Genomic DNA, 15,252 nt, shown 5'->3' with positions numbered 1-15,252 from the left:
TGCCGAAAGCTCACCTCGCTCGCTACTCGCAAGCGTGAATGGGCTCATAATCAGAGGGACACTTTTGTGCTTTTTGGCATGTTTCAGCGCCAGAAATGTTCTTCAGAGCGGTAAAATTTTGCTCACCGAGCGCACCCCATGGAATGCTACATCGCAAGTCTGCCCGCGGTCTCTTGGCCACTTTTCGGCATCCAAGAGACTGCGGTTTTCTGGCATCGCAAAGCGTCACGAAAATTTTATTTTCGTTTGGATTTTATCACGGGGGACACCAGCGACGCGATTGCGACCGGTTAGGGCGCACTTCCGTTCGAATCCGCTGTAAACAGCTGGGGGCACTCGGCACTCGCTTACTCGTTACTAGGCAGGTCATCGGTCATAGGTTTGGTACTTTTGTGGCCTGTTCTGTGCCTGCCTGAGACTAATTCGTCGGCGGTATTAATTTGACACCGCATGCACAAAAGGGTCGCCGCCGCGGCGGCGATGCCTCTGCTTGCCACTTCGCTCTAAGCGGGTCAAGCTCTTCGTGCGCTTCGCGTAATGCGACCTAAAATGCATGCGTTTGGGTCGGGACCAGAAGAAATTTAGAATAAAACGATACTTTGAGTAAAGCTATTTCGTTATAACGAGGGATTACTGTATATGCATGCCATTCCGTTCCCTTTTCAATGAAACCATGAATATTTGTTCAATGATGGTTTTGCTGACCTACCCCAGCAGTCAAACAAATGCACAAACCTTCTCTGCACACACAAACAGGCTCATCTATGTGCAAAGAAGCTAGCTCCAAAAAAGGAGGGGAAGTAAGGAGTCTTTCCTCCATAATGTGCATGGCTAGTCTTAATTTTACCCACCTCTCTTTAACATTTAGTAGGAGAAATCCATTCATGGCTTATTAAGAGGCCCTGAAACACCCTTTCAATGTGGCAAGTTGACATATTCAGCAGGAAGAATACACAGCTGTAAAAATTTTGGCTGCATGACACTACCCTCGTAACATGCAGTGCACACGATGGAGCACCATGAAAGTTAATTTTCAAATTTTACACTTTTTTTACCCCCATTTTATGCAACCAGGAAGTAGCTATAATACGATGTCAACAGGTGAGTGCCCATACATGTCTGCTACTGCTCAATTGTCCAGACACCTACATAAACTCTGCACAGCAGTATTACGCTCATAAAAATTTGCTTAATCAGACAATAGTTTTATAATGTAATAAGATTAACATACCAAATTTGTTGCAATCAGCAACAGGGGGCTTCTTAATTTTTTTCAAAATGATGCACATTTCACAGAAAACAATAGTTGTCTTCCCCAACTTGCTGAATCGTACACATGCTTTATGCACCAACCAGTATGCTGCATAACTATTTTCCTAGCTTCCCAACCTTGCATGTGCACCATGAAAACCAACAGACACATGATGGCTGTTGGAGGGGCCAAGCAACTGATGCAGTACAAATGGGTACATCAAGATAACCGCAACAGTTGGTTACCATTGGCAATTACAACCGAACATGGCCTTGGTAGGGAGGCATTGCTCATGAGGCATAAGCTGAAGAGAAATGAAGGGGAGCTTTCAAGTTCGAGGGAATTGGAAAAAGCTCAATACTGTATGTTTCATTGCCCAGCTCTTGTTGGGCATTCAGAAAAACACTGTCAAGGGATGACATCATTTGCAAGGCACTCAACAAATTCGAAGACATTTTTTTGATTAACAAAAAGGTGTTTAGGGGCCCCTCTATCAATTCTCACCAACACCTCTGTGGCATAACGTCATTTCTGTTTTCCACAAAAAGAGCAGCACCATGTGGAACAAATGACGCTACATACACATATCTAGCAGAAAAACAGTATATCAACCTACTTGAAGACTGTCATATTTTATGTAGTACTGAGGTTAGACAGTATATCAAGCCTTTTTTATACAATATTTACAACACAGTACACTTGTGATAATTCAAACTTGGATAATTCCCATGTTTGATTAATTCAAAGTAATTTCAAGTCTGGTTGGCTGGGTATATATTTAATTCATTTTAAAGCCATTTTAAATTTGTACTATGGTTTTGCTTAATTCCAACCTTTTGATGTGCTCCAACACGCCTGCTGCGTGAGAGCGGATACGTCAGGTTTGCAGGGCCGTGTGAATTGAAAATACGGCCCCTCCAACTGGTTAACTCGGATGCAGACCATCATCTCCAAAAACCTTAGCAGCCTTACTGAATGGCAGGAGTGCTCCTCTTCTCATAACTTCCTCACAGTTAACAGACAGTAAGGACAACTCTCCGTGAAAATAGACTCTATAGCTCTTTCTGGCCATACTGATGTCTGTCTGGCAGCAAAAGATATTTATTACTGAAGAAATAGGATTTAAAACTTTTCCTGCCAATCTTGAGACATCAAGACCGAAAAGGGCTCTCTGATTACCATTTGAAAGTGAATGGCGGTAAAGTCTAGCCTCAAAGATCAACGCATAAGAAACTGTCACGACACACCATAGTATGCTTGCAAAAAGGGTATGTGGTGATGACACCTGCATTTAATTTTTTTACTCTTTACACCTTACAAGAGTTCTGTTTTCAGTGAAAGTACACTCTCTCACATTGGAACATAGCAATCTACACAAGACAGCTTCAATATGTCCTCAGTGTCCCTTTAATGAGCTTTTTCCTATCCTCTCAGCCAATCAGATTCACTTTCACATTTGCTAAGCTTTGAACGACACCAGCAACTAGCTGTTCAGCTTCAACTTAAGTGTCTACAACTGGCTGCCACCAGAAAAAAATTTGCAGAAAAATACTCACTGTGTGCGGCGATGTCCCATGTTCCTCCAAGGTACCCAACCACTTCACTCTCCGTCAGGTGACAGTGAAAGTCCTGCCATGCAAGACAGAAAACTCAGCACTACTTGCAACAGAACCTATTAACAGCCTCCTAGTCCCCAAGATGAAAAACAAGGTACGCATGACATTAAAAAAAAACTAAATTCAGGGAGAAAATACCTCCCATGATTCAAATGTTTTGATGATGATGCATCCAAAATTTACAATCCATTAATTGCCAAAATTAATAAGCCTATGGAAAAAGTGTCAGTGGTACATGCAGACACTAAACAGATGTAGCCAGAATGTGTTATGCAAAAAAATTCGACAGAGGTATTTAAGACTGGTTACGCGTGGGAATGTGAAAGCATTAGTTTTTGCACGGTCAAGTTTCTTTCATTAAAGTTCTTTGTGTGCGATGGTTCGTCTGCGTGGTTTGTTGTGCACGAAGACCGGCACACATTCTGAACTTCGAGCTGCACACAGCGACTCTAGTCAAGGCCAAGTGCATTGCAATGCGATGCACAGACGAGAGGCCGTGCCGACAGTGCCTTCCCCCCAAGAGTCGGAGCCAGAGTGGGATCGCCTGTGCACCTAGTCGCATGCGCCAACTATCGGCACAATGCGTGAACCTCGCACGGAGACTGCGTGATGATGCCACCTTTTTGGGACCATCTCTCAACCGCAACAACGTCGGTCACCGACGGAATTTCACCTAACGGGGCTAGTAACGATTTCGCATTAATAAACTGACACCACTACCACATAAGGCTCCTCGCCATCAGCGGATTCCTTAACTTTCACCACCATTTTCATAACCACCACTAGTAAAACAGTGCAAAATATACTAACAATGAGCAGCAAGCAGTTTGTAGATATAGTCAGAGTGAACGGTTGAATCCTGTCCAGAACGCTAAATGGTGTGGAGATAACCAGCGTGTTCAAATCACTGTAAAAAAAAAGAATGCAACAGCAGTGAGCTTATTTATCACTTAACGGAACTATTTTGAAAGAAAAAAAAAACAGAAAACAGTGGTGCAATTCTCATAAGCTTGAAATAAAACTTGCCAATCAACATTGCGAGTCCCAAGAGCTCCGTGACTTAGAATAAGTGTCTCCTTTGGCACCGGTTGCTCTGGTGCATTCTGGTAGGCCACTAATAACAAATCAACAAAGATTTTGTTAATAATGTGCAATGCAATGAATATCTATGACACTGATATGGTTGAACGCATGGTGTATCAACAATGTCATTTTTGCCGAAGGGAATGGCTCTTTTATATAACCACATAAACATGTGCTCATTGAATAATGCTACGTAAATACAGTATTGTCAGATCTCTTTTGCCATAAACTTTCCAGACTGCTAAACTAATACATAAATTACATAGTAACTCTTTTTTAAAAGCATAACATAGTGGTACAAGAACTTACAAGGCTTCTTGATCACGATCCTACAGAAACAAGAAAAAAAAAAAACATTAGCACTGTTCTCTTTTGCTACCTAGTGCTTCAAAAGCAGCATGCAGAAGAAAAGTAATATGCAAAATTACCCTGACTTTGTCTTCTCCCCAGTTGGAACTTTGGCACCCACATTATTTTCTCTGTCATCCTACACAGAGCACGCAATTTTATTCCAACTTAACCACAAACCATCAGGCAGAAGTAAGGAGCATTCTAGGTGTTCTGCTCCAAAATGTCACAAACTCGCACACCTCCTCTCTTGTAAACAGAAATGTGCTTCAGTTTTTACAGAAAGAAGCAACACTGAAAACTATGCCTGTGCAACATAACTAAGGTTTTTGCCAACAGCACTGAGCAACACTTGTGGACCTTGTTTCCACCATAATATTTTGCGCATGGATATGAAGCGGCACAGTTGTACATGCTTAACCCGGTTTACACTTGCTAAGTTCTTTCTTGTAATCCTACAAAACTTGACGTAACTAAGCGACTCAACAGTAAACAAAGTTTACACCATCACAGCAAATATGTCTGAGTCACCAGAGCAGAAAATCAGAGAAAGAAAAATAAGCTCAGCTCAACACACCTTTTTTATCCTCTGCTTCCTGAACCAAGTTGCCTTGTACCAATCCAGCTTTTTTCCTTTATACCGGATCTGAAAGGAACATGTAACAAAGAAAAGTTAAGCTTGAACAGCTCATTTTAAAACAGTCACAGTTGGCAACATCTTTGCTGCCACAATACAGCAAACTAAATGATTTTGCAAAAAATATCATTTAAATCTGCTATGGCAATTAAATGGATACCAGCGCGTTTTCCTTAGCAAAGAAGACACCTGAAAGGGGGACAAAGCCCGCACAGTACAGATACCAGATTTGACTGTGACTCTCAATTACTTAAACTATGTTGCAGGCACAACACTGCGAAAATCTCATCAAGTTAACCTTGGGCACAATGATGCACGCTCTGAAGACTCTTGGCTTATGGGGGTTTAATGTCCCAAAGCGACTGAGGCTATGAGGGACACTGTAGTGAAGGGCTCTGAAAATTTCGACCATCTGGGGTTCTTTAACATGCACTGACATCGCGCAGTGCACAGGCCTCTAGAATTTCACTTCCATTGAAATTTGACCGCAGGTGAGCATCATAACCACTCGGGCACCGCGGCGGCGACGCTCTAAAGAATCGTGGCGACTAGTGTTCAACAATATAACACTGTGCACACAAAGTACATCAAAAACTGTCAAGAAAGGATGCAACGGCTAAAAAATTGTGTCCGTTTCCTTACGCCTTGCATGCTCGCACCTAGTAAGGCACAAGTCGCAGCAAATCTAAATGTCTACTAGTAATGATTTCCACAGTTTCCTTCCTCGCTTACTTCTTCCACTTCTTTTCTACATTTCATTTCACTAATCTTCTTTAAGCACACATATCAACCATTTCCTTCAGCTATGAAACCAAATGCTGGTAACTACACATAAATGCCATAAAGTCTGTTAACATTACTTTCAAGAGAACTATTCAAATTAAAAACTGCTGAAACGTGGATCAATTCTTAGATGCTTTATAATATGCCATTTACATAAACAGAGCACAAATGAGAATGAAATAATTATTAGGAAGCCCTGTATGAAGTTTTGGCTACTGGATCTCCTGCAACATAGTCGTGAGTAAAAAAGATAGCACTAGTGACGTGTCACCAGAGTGGCAGATGTGGCAGTAAAAAAGATAGCACTAGTGACGTGTCACCAGAGTGGCAGATAGCAACGCTCAGCGCTGCGCTCCCGAACACGCCCATAACAAAAGTGCCAGGAGTGTTCGCAAAGCACGGCGCTGCGCCAGACACACGGTGCGATTCTTGCTGCTCCGATGACGTCAATGTGCTAATATCTTTTACTGGTGACTGTACTGTAAAAAAATAAAAATGAAAAAGGGAATAATTTTCCCTGAGCAGACAGCAGGAATGACACATACGCCACAGCTCAAGCAACTGAAAGCAACAATACCAGCCAACCCCTTGCCATTACAGAAACTGAAACTGGGTGGTCAAAGAATGCATGCAGAAAGAACAACGGCTACTGGCACTTTTAGGATGCCCAACTTCGGTTTAATGCACCCACAAACTTCTTTGTATTGTAGAAGAAAGGAGAAACATACTTTCATGATCTAAAAATTGATATGGCATTTACAAAAGTTTAAAATGCTGACGTGGCATACTTAAGTCCAATAGTGAACAAGTAGATTTTAGTTAAGCTTACTAATTAACATAATTCACCGCTTTTCCTGATATCAGCCACAACAATAAAAAGCAACTGTTAACCTCAAAAACCCCATTTATAAATATTATTTAAAATCTTCCACTTAAAATAAATATATCCACACGGTGTCCCATATAATGTGAGTGAGGGTGCAATGTCATAGATATTGTGCTAGCAGTTTGAACAATCAGACATGTTTTTTCACTTCATATCACCTCAATTAAGTACTGCAAATAAATTAATCAACTTTTATCCGCCTGACATGTGCTAAGAAAGTTGTAGGACATCAAAAGAAATTCTGAAATACCGTATTTACTCGAATCTAGGCCGTCACTTTTTTTTTTTTAATCATTTACGAAAGTCGGAGGTCAGCTTAGATTCCAGGAAGCGGTTTGCCCGCAACCGCTAGACACATAACGCCATCTCACGGCCACAGCTTGTAAGTTTGCAGGCTCCATTTTGCTTGTTGGCACTGGCTTGTTCGAATAAAGGTCTCGCCGTCCCGTATTTGTTTGTGCTTGTCGCCACGTGACTTTGAGAAACGCCCGTGTTTGAGGTGCAATGGGGCCCACCAAGCGATGTCATTACAGCGCGGCTTTTAAGCGGAAAGTAGTTTTGGCGGTGGAAAGCACTTCAAACCTACAAGCCCAGCGCGACTTCGGCATGGACGAGAAGAACATGTGCCGGTGGCGGAAGCAGCAGAACGAGCTCTTCAACTGCACTGCAAAGCGAATGGCCTTCACTGGACCCAAGAGTGGGCGACACCATGAGGTGAAAAAGAATGTCGCCAACTTTATCAGGAAGCAAAGAGAAGGTACGATGCCTGTGACGGCGGAGATAATACAGGCAAAGGCGAGGGAGGTCGTTAACGTTAGAGGCGTCCCACGGGACCAATTTAAAGCCAGCAGGGGCTGGGTCATGCATTTCATGAAGCATTTCGGGTTCAGCCTGCGACGGCGGACTTCCGTATGCCAAAACCTACCACCTGATTTTGAGGAGAAGCTGGTGGCATTTCAGTGCTTTGTGATCAAGAAGCAGCTGGAGAACCAGTACAGCCTGGGCCAAATCGGTAACACCGATCAGACGCCTTGTGTATTTCGACATGCCTGTGGCGTACACAGTCAATGAGAAGGGCGCAAAACAGGTGAAAGTAAGAACTGCTGGGTATGAGAAGCAACGTCTTACCCTGATGTTATGTTGCATGGCCGATAGGCGAAAACTGCCGCCCTACTTCATTTTTAAGCGGAAAACGCTTCCATCCGGAGAGGTTTTCCCTAAAAAATTCGTTGTGCACACACAAGATGATAAATGAATGAGTGGTGCCCTAGTCGAAGATTGGGTGAAGACCGTTTGGCAACATCGTGCCGGGGCCCTGTTGTTCAAAAAGTCACTCCTAGTTCTCAACTCCTACCGTGGCCACTTGACAGGTGCCGTAAAGTCAGTGCTTTCATAAGGTGGAACGGACATTACGGTGATACCCGCAGGAATGACGAGCCAGCTACAACTGCTCGACGTTGCAATCAACAAGCCCTTTAAGGATAAGCTGCGGAAGCACTACAATGACTGGCTGACGCTTCAGGAACAGCAGCTCACACTGACCGGGCACATCAAGCGTGCTTCGCTTAGCCAAGTGGCGAACCGGGTTGCCGCGGCATGGGAGGAAATTCCGGGCGAACTCATTGTGCGGGTCTTCCTCAAGTGCAGCGTCTCAAACGTGCTGGATGGAAGCAAAGACAGTGCGCTGTAGGAGGAAGCCAGCGACAAAGTGGACAGCGATGTCAGCGATGCTGACGAAGATGATGAGTGAGCATTCGACGTGCTACAACAAGCATTGTAAGCTTAATAAAATACATGTTCTAGTCCTAGTCAATGCCTTTTTTCATTCGGCTTACATTCGAGTAAACTTTTTTTTATTTTATGACTTTATGAATTTCGGGGTCGGCCTAGATTCGAGTAAATATAGTATATTAACTTCATGGTTTCTTGCAAGCGTTCTCTGCGCTCAGAAGAAAGCATGCAAAATATTAGCGTTACAGTATTAAGGCAGAAAATCCACCGTCATCAATGTCATTGTCGCCGTCGACACCGAGTGAAAAATGCCACGGTGGCCACCGTAGGAGGTGGCTGTTAAATTAATGACTGGTCACAAGAGGTTACTCGGGAAGAGCAGCCTGAATTTCACAGGCCCCACTGGTGGCTTGAAAATGCATTTATCTTTCAGGAAATTGATTTACTTGTGGCCTCTTTGGTGCCCTAAAAAGGCTATATTAAAAATTTTTGTGTGTTTAAAATAGCTTAGAAGTTGAACAAACCAGCTTCATTCAGGCAACAAGAACCAGTTCTTAAACTGTAGGCTCACATTACATGGGAGGTCATGTACACATTTGCAGTACCTGTCTACATGTGCACACATTGAGACAAATGCAGTCTTTGCTGCCCTTTTTAGCAAAGTAACTTTCTCTGTAAACCAACTGGCTGGTACAACTATGAAAACAATGGTGAATACAAATATGTCTAGTGCACAAATATTGTTTAATGCATATTTGAAGGAAGCAAGAGACATCACCGTGGACCAACCACACCCGGACTTCTTGTCTGGATTCAGCAACTTCTTGCAATGAACTGCCCAGGAACTAGGGGAAGAGTACACTTCTTGGGTCTCTCGCCACTTGATTTTGCCGTCCTTCAGCAGATCACCAGTGAACCTTGACCCCTGCAGAAAGACCCGAGTGAACAAAATGACATCAAGGATACTCCAAACGGAACTAGATGACAAAGAAATGTGTACTGTATCAGAGGCACACAATCTGGTGAAAAAGGAGACATGCAGCCACACTCACTGCTGCATTCTTATTACTTCCGTTGGTTTCACACAGTATGCTACAAGTAAATAAAGGCCAGAGACACTTTATCTAGCAAAAATGCCAAAATAACTGACCAGGCACATGAGGAAAGGCTAAAGCATCTAGAGGTGTTTTATGCACAAACCAAGGTGTGCTAACCTGAGAAAGTAGTTATGATTATTCAGTGTAAAGGAATCATCATCATCATCATCATCATCAGCAGCAGCAGCAGCAGCAGCATGACTACGCCCACTGCAGGGAAAAGGCCTCTCCCATGCCTCTCCAACTAACCATGTCCTTTGCCAGCTGCGGCCACCGTATCCCCGCAAGCTTAACAATCTCATCCGCCCACCTAACTTTCTGCCGCCTCCTGCTACGCTTGTCTTCTTCCCGTCACCCTTAAGGACCAGCAGTTATCTTGCCTTCGCATTACATGCCCTGCCCAAGCCCATTTACTCTTGATTTCGACTAGAATGCCATTAACACGCGTTTGTTCCCTCACCCACTCTGCCTGCTTCCGGTCTCTTAACATTACACCTATAATTTTTCTTTCCATAGCTCGCTGCGTTGTTCTTAAGGTGAACCCTTTTCGTTAGCCTCCACGATTCTGCCCCATAGGTGAGTCCTGGTAAGATACAGCTGTTGTATACCTTTCTCCTGAGGGATATTGGTAAACTGTCATTTATGACCTGTGAGAGAGGCTAGTCCTACCATGAAAATATTAATCCAAGATGACAATTTGCCACTAATATAACGGAGGACAGAAAATTATGTGTGACAGTGTCGCTGTCCCGTCCTCTTTGTATAGTCTTGTTATAGCACAGTTTTTTTATGACAAAGATGTACATTGCTGTGTAGGGTAAAGAAAAATTTTTATTTTGTATTCTGTTACTTTCTGCTACCCAAATAATGCAGAAAAAGAAACCACAGAAGGACTGGCAAATATGACAATAACATGAAAATAGAACACAGAAAGGTTCTCCGGGCTGTAGGCTGTTTAGTTTCAACTAACACCCTCACCTTCACATCCTCTTCGCTTGCAGCTGCAATGAACTGCTAACATAGTTTGTAGACTTTGCTCTATACCTGCTCTTTATGGCTGATGAAACTGAGCTATTAGACTGTCAATACACTGTGAACATGCACAAATTACAATCAACTAATCAATAAATATTCCGCCTTGTGCATTTCCCTGTGACGCTAAAAGGAAATGAGAAAGAGATGTGAGCAATGCCCTTTATGCAAGTGTTCTCAATTGCAGATACTACTGCACTTGGAACAGTTGGTGGAAAATCAGTCATGGCAAAAGCTTACTCATTTATGAGCAAATTTAAGTATCAATTGAGAGTTGACCAGGACTGTTAGCCTTTTCAGAGTGCTGAAGCACCAAATGGCAGCACCAAGCTTATATGCATCACTAATGACCATACACTACGTCCTCTGCTAGCCTGCCTTCACTTGGCACAGTCGCACTGGACAGACATGTTCCTTAGTTGTTCTTGTCCTGTCACCTCATTGCATTGCTGTTTTTGCCACTCATACGGCAGTTCCTGCTGAATGCACACAAATACATGCTGGCAACAGCACCAACCAGACTGTTTCCATAAAATGCAGCAAGGGCACTTCACATGCACAAGTTGATTGCGCAAAAAGGCAGACTACCATTAAACATTTGCATGATATGCTGAAAAAGTTTCCAACAAGCATAAGCAAAATTGTGTTTGGCATTTTCCCCTTGCCATCATCAAAATTCAGCCGTTGAGACCATAACTAAGTCATTGAGATGAGCAGCAAACCACTTTGACAGCCTTAACAGCGACTAATGGCAACAACGACAAAAGCACAGAGCAACTGGCAAATTGTCAAACAATATTTCCCACTTACAAGATAGTCAATGGATAAGACATTTTCACCGTGTTGGAGGATGCCATCTGACATGAGCATACTCAATGTAACACTCCTGCCTGTGTGAGCACCACGGCGTTTGGACAGGTTGCCCTCTTCGTCTTCTTCATCTCCCGACTGCTCACCAGCATCCAAGTCTTCATCCTCAATTTTTGTTGACATTGCCTGTAAAGTGCAAAGAAACAGTAACACGTGATGGCGCTAATGAGACCTATGCACTTCACATGTTAGAAGGCAGGTACGCACAAATGTTGCCACTTGATTAAAAACATCCGCACCATTTTTATATCCCCAAAAGTGACACGAAAAATGCAAGAGCCGCCACTGCACTTGCAAGGATGCAACACGGTCGTTAGCCGCGCTATCCGATCACGCTGTTACAGGCTCATCAGATGTTTCAAGGCGCTGAACTTACTAATAAGCACAAACAAGGAGCAAAAAACAGGTAAGTACAACACGCCTACTCCTCCTAAACACTGTTTTTCAAGTCGTCGTTTTGGCAATCATAAACCGCCAGGTCAACTTGGCAGATGAAATTCTATAATACCCGGAACTTTCTGGTACTTCATGCTGTTGCGCGCGCTGTACTAAATTGGCAGCGCAGCTTCATGCTGCCATCCGAGCGACCGGTACTGCACAACACTCGAAATTAAGATCAGTCAAATACACTGAGATATGACATCACAAAATTAAATACCTTGGCTTCAGAGATAAGTATAAAGTGATCGGTTAGTGCCACTCTCGTCCAATAAACGCACCTACGTAGCGAAAACACAGCAAAACGTCTACTCACCTTACAACAAAGAAAACTACAGATGGATGTGGGCTAACCATTGGCACTGTTTCATTCAAGCTTCCAAGACGAATAAGACGATCATCTCCCACTTTTCCATGCGCCGATCGAGATGTCTAAACAAAAAAACACGATCAGATGCCTGCTCAAAAAACTTGCGATAAAATCAGACAATACGAGAACACGCTTCAAAGCCTTACCGGCCGCGATCGCCACGGCAACCCGTCGGCAACGTTAGCGCGGCGAGGCAACTGGCAACGGCAACTGCGCCTCCCCTGCTTTGTTCGCTGCCTGCGGCAACAGTAGCCGAGCAGTTCGTTGTTATCCTTTCCACTATGTCTTGGCGCCGCGTCGCGGCGCTGCCTTATATGATTCTTTTCTGTGTACGCTGTACGCAAGCGCCTCCTGCGGGTACTCTGTCGTCTACAAACTGCTGGAAGTGCTCTTCAGAAACAATTACCCGAAGTAATATAAAGAAAATATAAACATCTTCATAAGTCCGACTGCGTTAGACCCTTAAGGTGAGGTTGCAAATGGTTACTGACAAATCGGGCGGATACTGATGTTATACTGGCGTAACAACTCCTTCAGTTTTGCTTCCAAATTATTTCATTTTCTTTCAGAATGCGTAGGAAAGTCCAAACCGTCCAACCATTGCTCGTGGCCAAAGGGCGCTCCGAGCATGAGAGATGTGTCGTTGAAGAGAGAGAAAGAGCGAAGGCGGGAATTTCACATGACGGTCGGTAGGTCGATGTCGTCTGTTCGTTGATGCAAGCTTTGTTTCGTAAATTGGACGCCATACTACTCGCAAGCTCGGCTGGCAGAATATATTACCACGTGTTCCATATTTATCTATCTGGGCTGAAAAAAATTCACCTGTGCAAGTTAATAGCTCATTAGTGCTCAAACACAGACTACAAGCTTCTGATGGTCTGCGTTTTTCGACAACTAATTTAACATCGAACCTCGGGGTGGCGAAGTGGTTTGGTTTGGTTTATGGGGGTTTAACGTCCCAAAGCGACTCAGGCTATGAGGGACGCCGTAGTGAAGGGCTCCGAAAATTGCGTCCACCTGGGGTTCTTTAACGTGCACAGGCCTCTAGAATTTCGCCTCCATCGAAATTCAGCCGCCGCGGCCGGGATCGAACCCGCGTCATTCGGGCCAGTAGCCGAGCACCATAGCTACTGAGCCACCGCGGCGGGTTCTCGGTAGCGAAGGGTTAGGGCGCTCAGCTACTGAGCTGGAGTATCGGATTCGAACCCGGCCGCGGCGGCCGCGTTTCGATGGAGGCGAAACGCAAAAGGCGCCCGTGTGCTGTGCGATGTCAGTGCACGTTAAAGAACCCCAGGTGGTCGAAATTATCCGGAGCCCTCCACTACGGCGCCCCCCTTAGCCTGAGCTGCTTTGGGACGTTAATTAACCGCATAAAACCCAAAAACCTTAAATTCTCCGCCAACACTGCTTCAGTGTTCGAGCGAAAGCTACGGCAGCTTCAAGTGTTTACATCGGTGTGCTCAGCAAGCGAGACCAAATCCAAACATCCGCGGATGATTACTTTACGGAAACATCCCTTGGATGGATAAGGCTGAATTAAATCGGGTGGTGGCTCAAGCCACCTAGCCATGACTCGGGAAATTTTACTTTTTCTTGATTTTAGCCACCAATCAGATAACCTTCGCTTGATTACTTCTACCCACTTACAATCTATTTTTCCTTCACTGTCCTTAAACCCCAATCCTTTGAATAAATCAGCCCCGCTGTTTTCCACTGTAGGATGAAGCCCTTTACAGAAAAGTATCAAGTATTCAGCCGTTCCCTCCTCCTCTTCACACGCACCGTATAACCTGTATCTCGTGCTACCTGACTCTATACGTCTAGCTTAGTCCGCAAAACTCCCGTCCTGGCCTCGAACAACAAAGTTTCCCCTACAATTATCGTAGATATTTTCTTTGGCAATTTCCTGCTTAAAGATTCTGCAGTGTATGTTCCCAGTGCCGATTTAGTCAGCATCCCTGTTTTCCACAGAGCTCTCTCTGTTTAACCTCTTTCTTGATCGATAATTGCTGATTCGCCCCCCAACTGCTGTCCAGATATTTGATTGTCAGTGTTTGTAAATAGGATGACCGAGGATTTGACCTTGCCGTGTTGCCAGTGGTACTGAATCACCCAGCAAAATGATACGAGACAGGTAATTTGACATCGTACAGAACTTGTAGACAAAAATTGGCAGTGGCTTAACTTGGCTAACCCTGGAATTCAGCGAAAAGCAAGGACGCTTGCTAAGCGTCTGAGGCTTGTCCATGGTAGCTCCGCTACACGCTCGCGACAGCCGTTCTATATATACCCACACGACCACGTGGCTATGACGTGGTATCACATGGCCTTACGACACTCCCATTAGATGTCATCACGTGGCTTCACATCACCCCATCAGATGCTCATAAGATCAGAGGTCAACCCAAAGGTCAAACAATGGGAAAGGTCAGAGGTCAACTAAACGTCATGGGTCAAGGTCAGGTGTCAAGGGTTCGACACCATAACTGTACCGCATATGGTTATACACAGTTAACGTGGTTGGGCTGAAGCTCGTTCAAGGTCATTCTCCGGCCTACGCGACGACTGCTTTAGCTAGCGTAGTGAAGCTTTTCGCTCCAAAAGCGACGGCGAAATCGAATCCAAGGACGCAGTGAGAAAGCAAGCTGCCCTCCAGAAACACCCACCATGCCACCCTAACCCCCTTAGCTAGGGGGCTGCCCACTGCCATCCTCGACCCTCCACAAAAATTCTGTCGTGTGTGGAGCCTCGGTTTAGAGTAAAAAAAATCATTAGAGTAAAAACACCCATGTAATCATCGAGGGTACATCCAACTGCTTTCGCTGAATTGTCGCATGAAATGTCTGATTGTCCCGTAATTTTTTTTCGGTGACGGGTCCCTCCGAACGTCGTCACGCCTGCCATTGTGAGTACGTCATACGAGCGTGAACAACAAAGCACCATACAGTACAGGCTTTCGGAGCAATATTTGGACAGTCGCTTGCTGTGCCGACCATTTCACGACAAGGTCCACTTCGGGAGCACATATCCGAATTGAACAGTGTAAGCCCAGCTGAGACTGAATTAGCGAGCGTCCCGCGTCATATAGCTAGGCTTACTCAGATGAGCG

At 44.4% G+C, this 15,252-nt stretch overlaps 1 protein-coding gene across 2 annotated transcripts in view; it reads right to left on the bottom strand.

Moving 5' to 3' along the window:
• Window positions 1–12,414, bottom strand: part of LOC144113229 (MPN domain-containing protein-like) — a 37,247-nt gene extending 24,833 nt beyond the window's left edge. For both annotated transcript variants that reach the window (XM_077646201.1, XM_077646202.1), the window contains exons 1-10: window positions 12,290–12,414; window positions 12,090–12,205; window positions 11,276–11,461; window positions 9,115–9,261; window positions 4,877–4,945; window positions 4,380–4,438; window positions 4,261–4,280; window positions 3,895–3,982; window positions 3,679–3,775; window positions 2,809–2,881 (exon numbers count right to left, since the gene is read on the bottom strand). In XM_077646201.1, coding sequence (XP_077502327.1) covers window positions 2,809–2,881; window positions 3,679–3,775; window positions 3,895–3,982; window positions 4,261–4,280; window positions 4,380–4,438; window positions 4,877–4,945; window positions 9,115–9,261; window positions 11,276–11,458 — 736 coding nt within the window. In that variant the 5' untranslated portion in view covers window positions 11,459–11,461; window positions 12,090–12,205; window positions 12,290–12,414. The remainder of the gene's footprint in view (window positions 1–2,808; window positions 2,882–3,678; window positions 3,776–3,894; window positions 3,983–4,260; window positions 4,281–4,379; window positions 4,439–4,876; window positions 4,946–9,114; window positions 9,262–11,275; window positions 11,462–12,089; window positions 12,206–12,289) is intronic.
• Window positions 12,415–15,252: the final 2,838 nt, after the last annotated feature.

The sequence above is a fragment of the Amblyomma americanum genome, chromosome 1 (genome assembly GCF_052857255.1).
Source record: "Amblyomma americanum isolate KBUSLIRL-KWMA chromosome 1, ASM5285725v1, whole genome shotgun sequence".
NCBI classification, from domain to species: Eukaryota; Metazoa; Arthropoda; class Arachnida; order Ixodida; family Ixodidae; genus Amblyomma; species Amblyomma americanum.
This window is presented reverse-complemented; position numbering and strand designations above follow the sequence as displayed.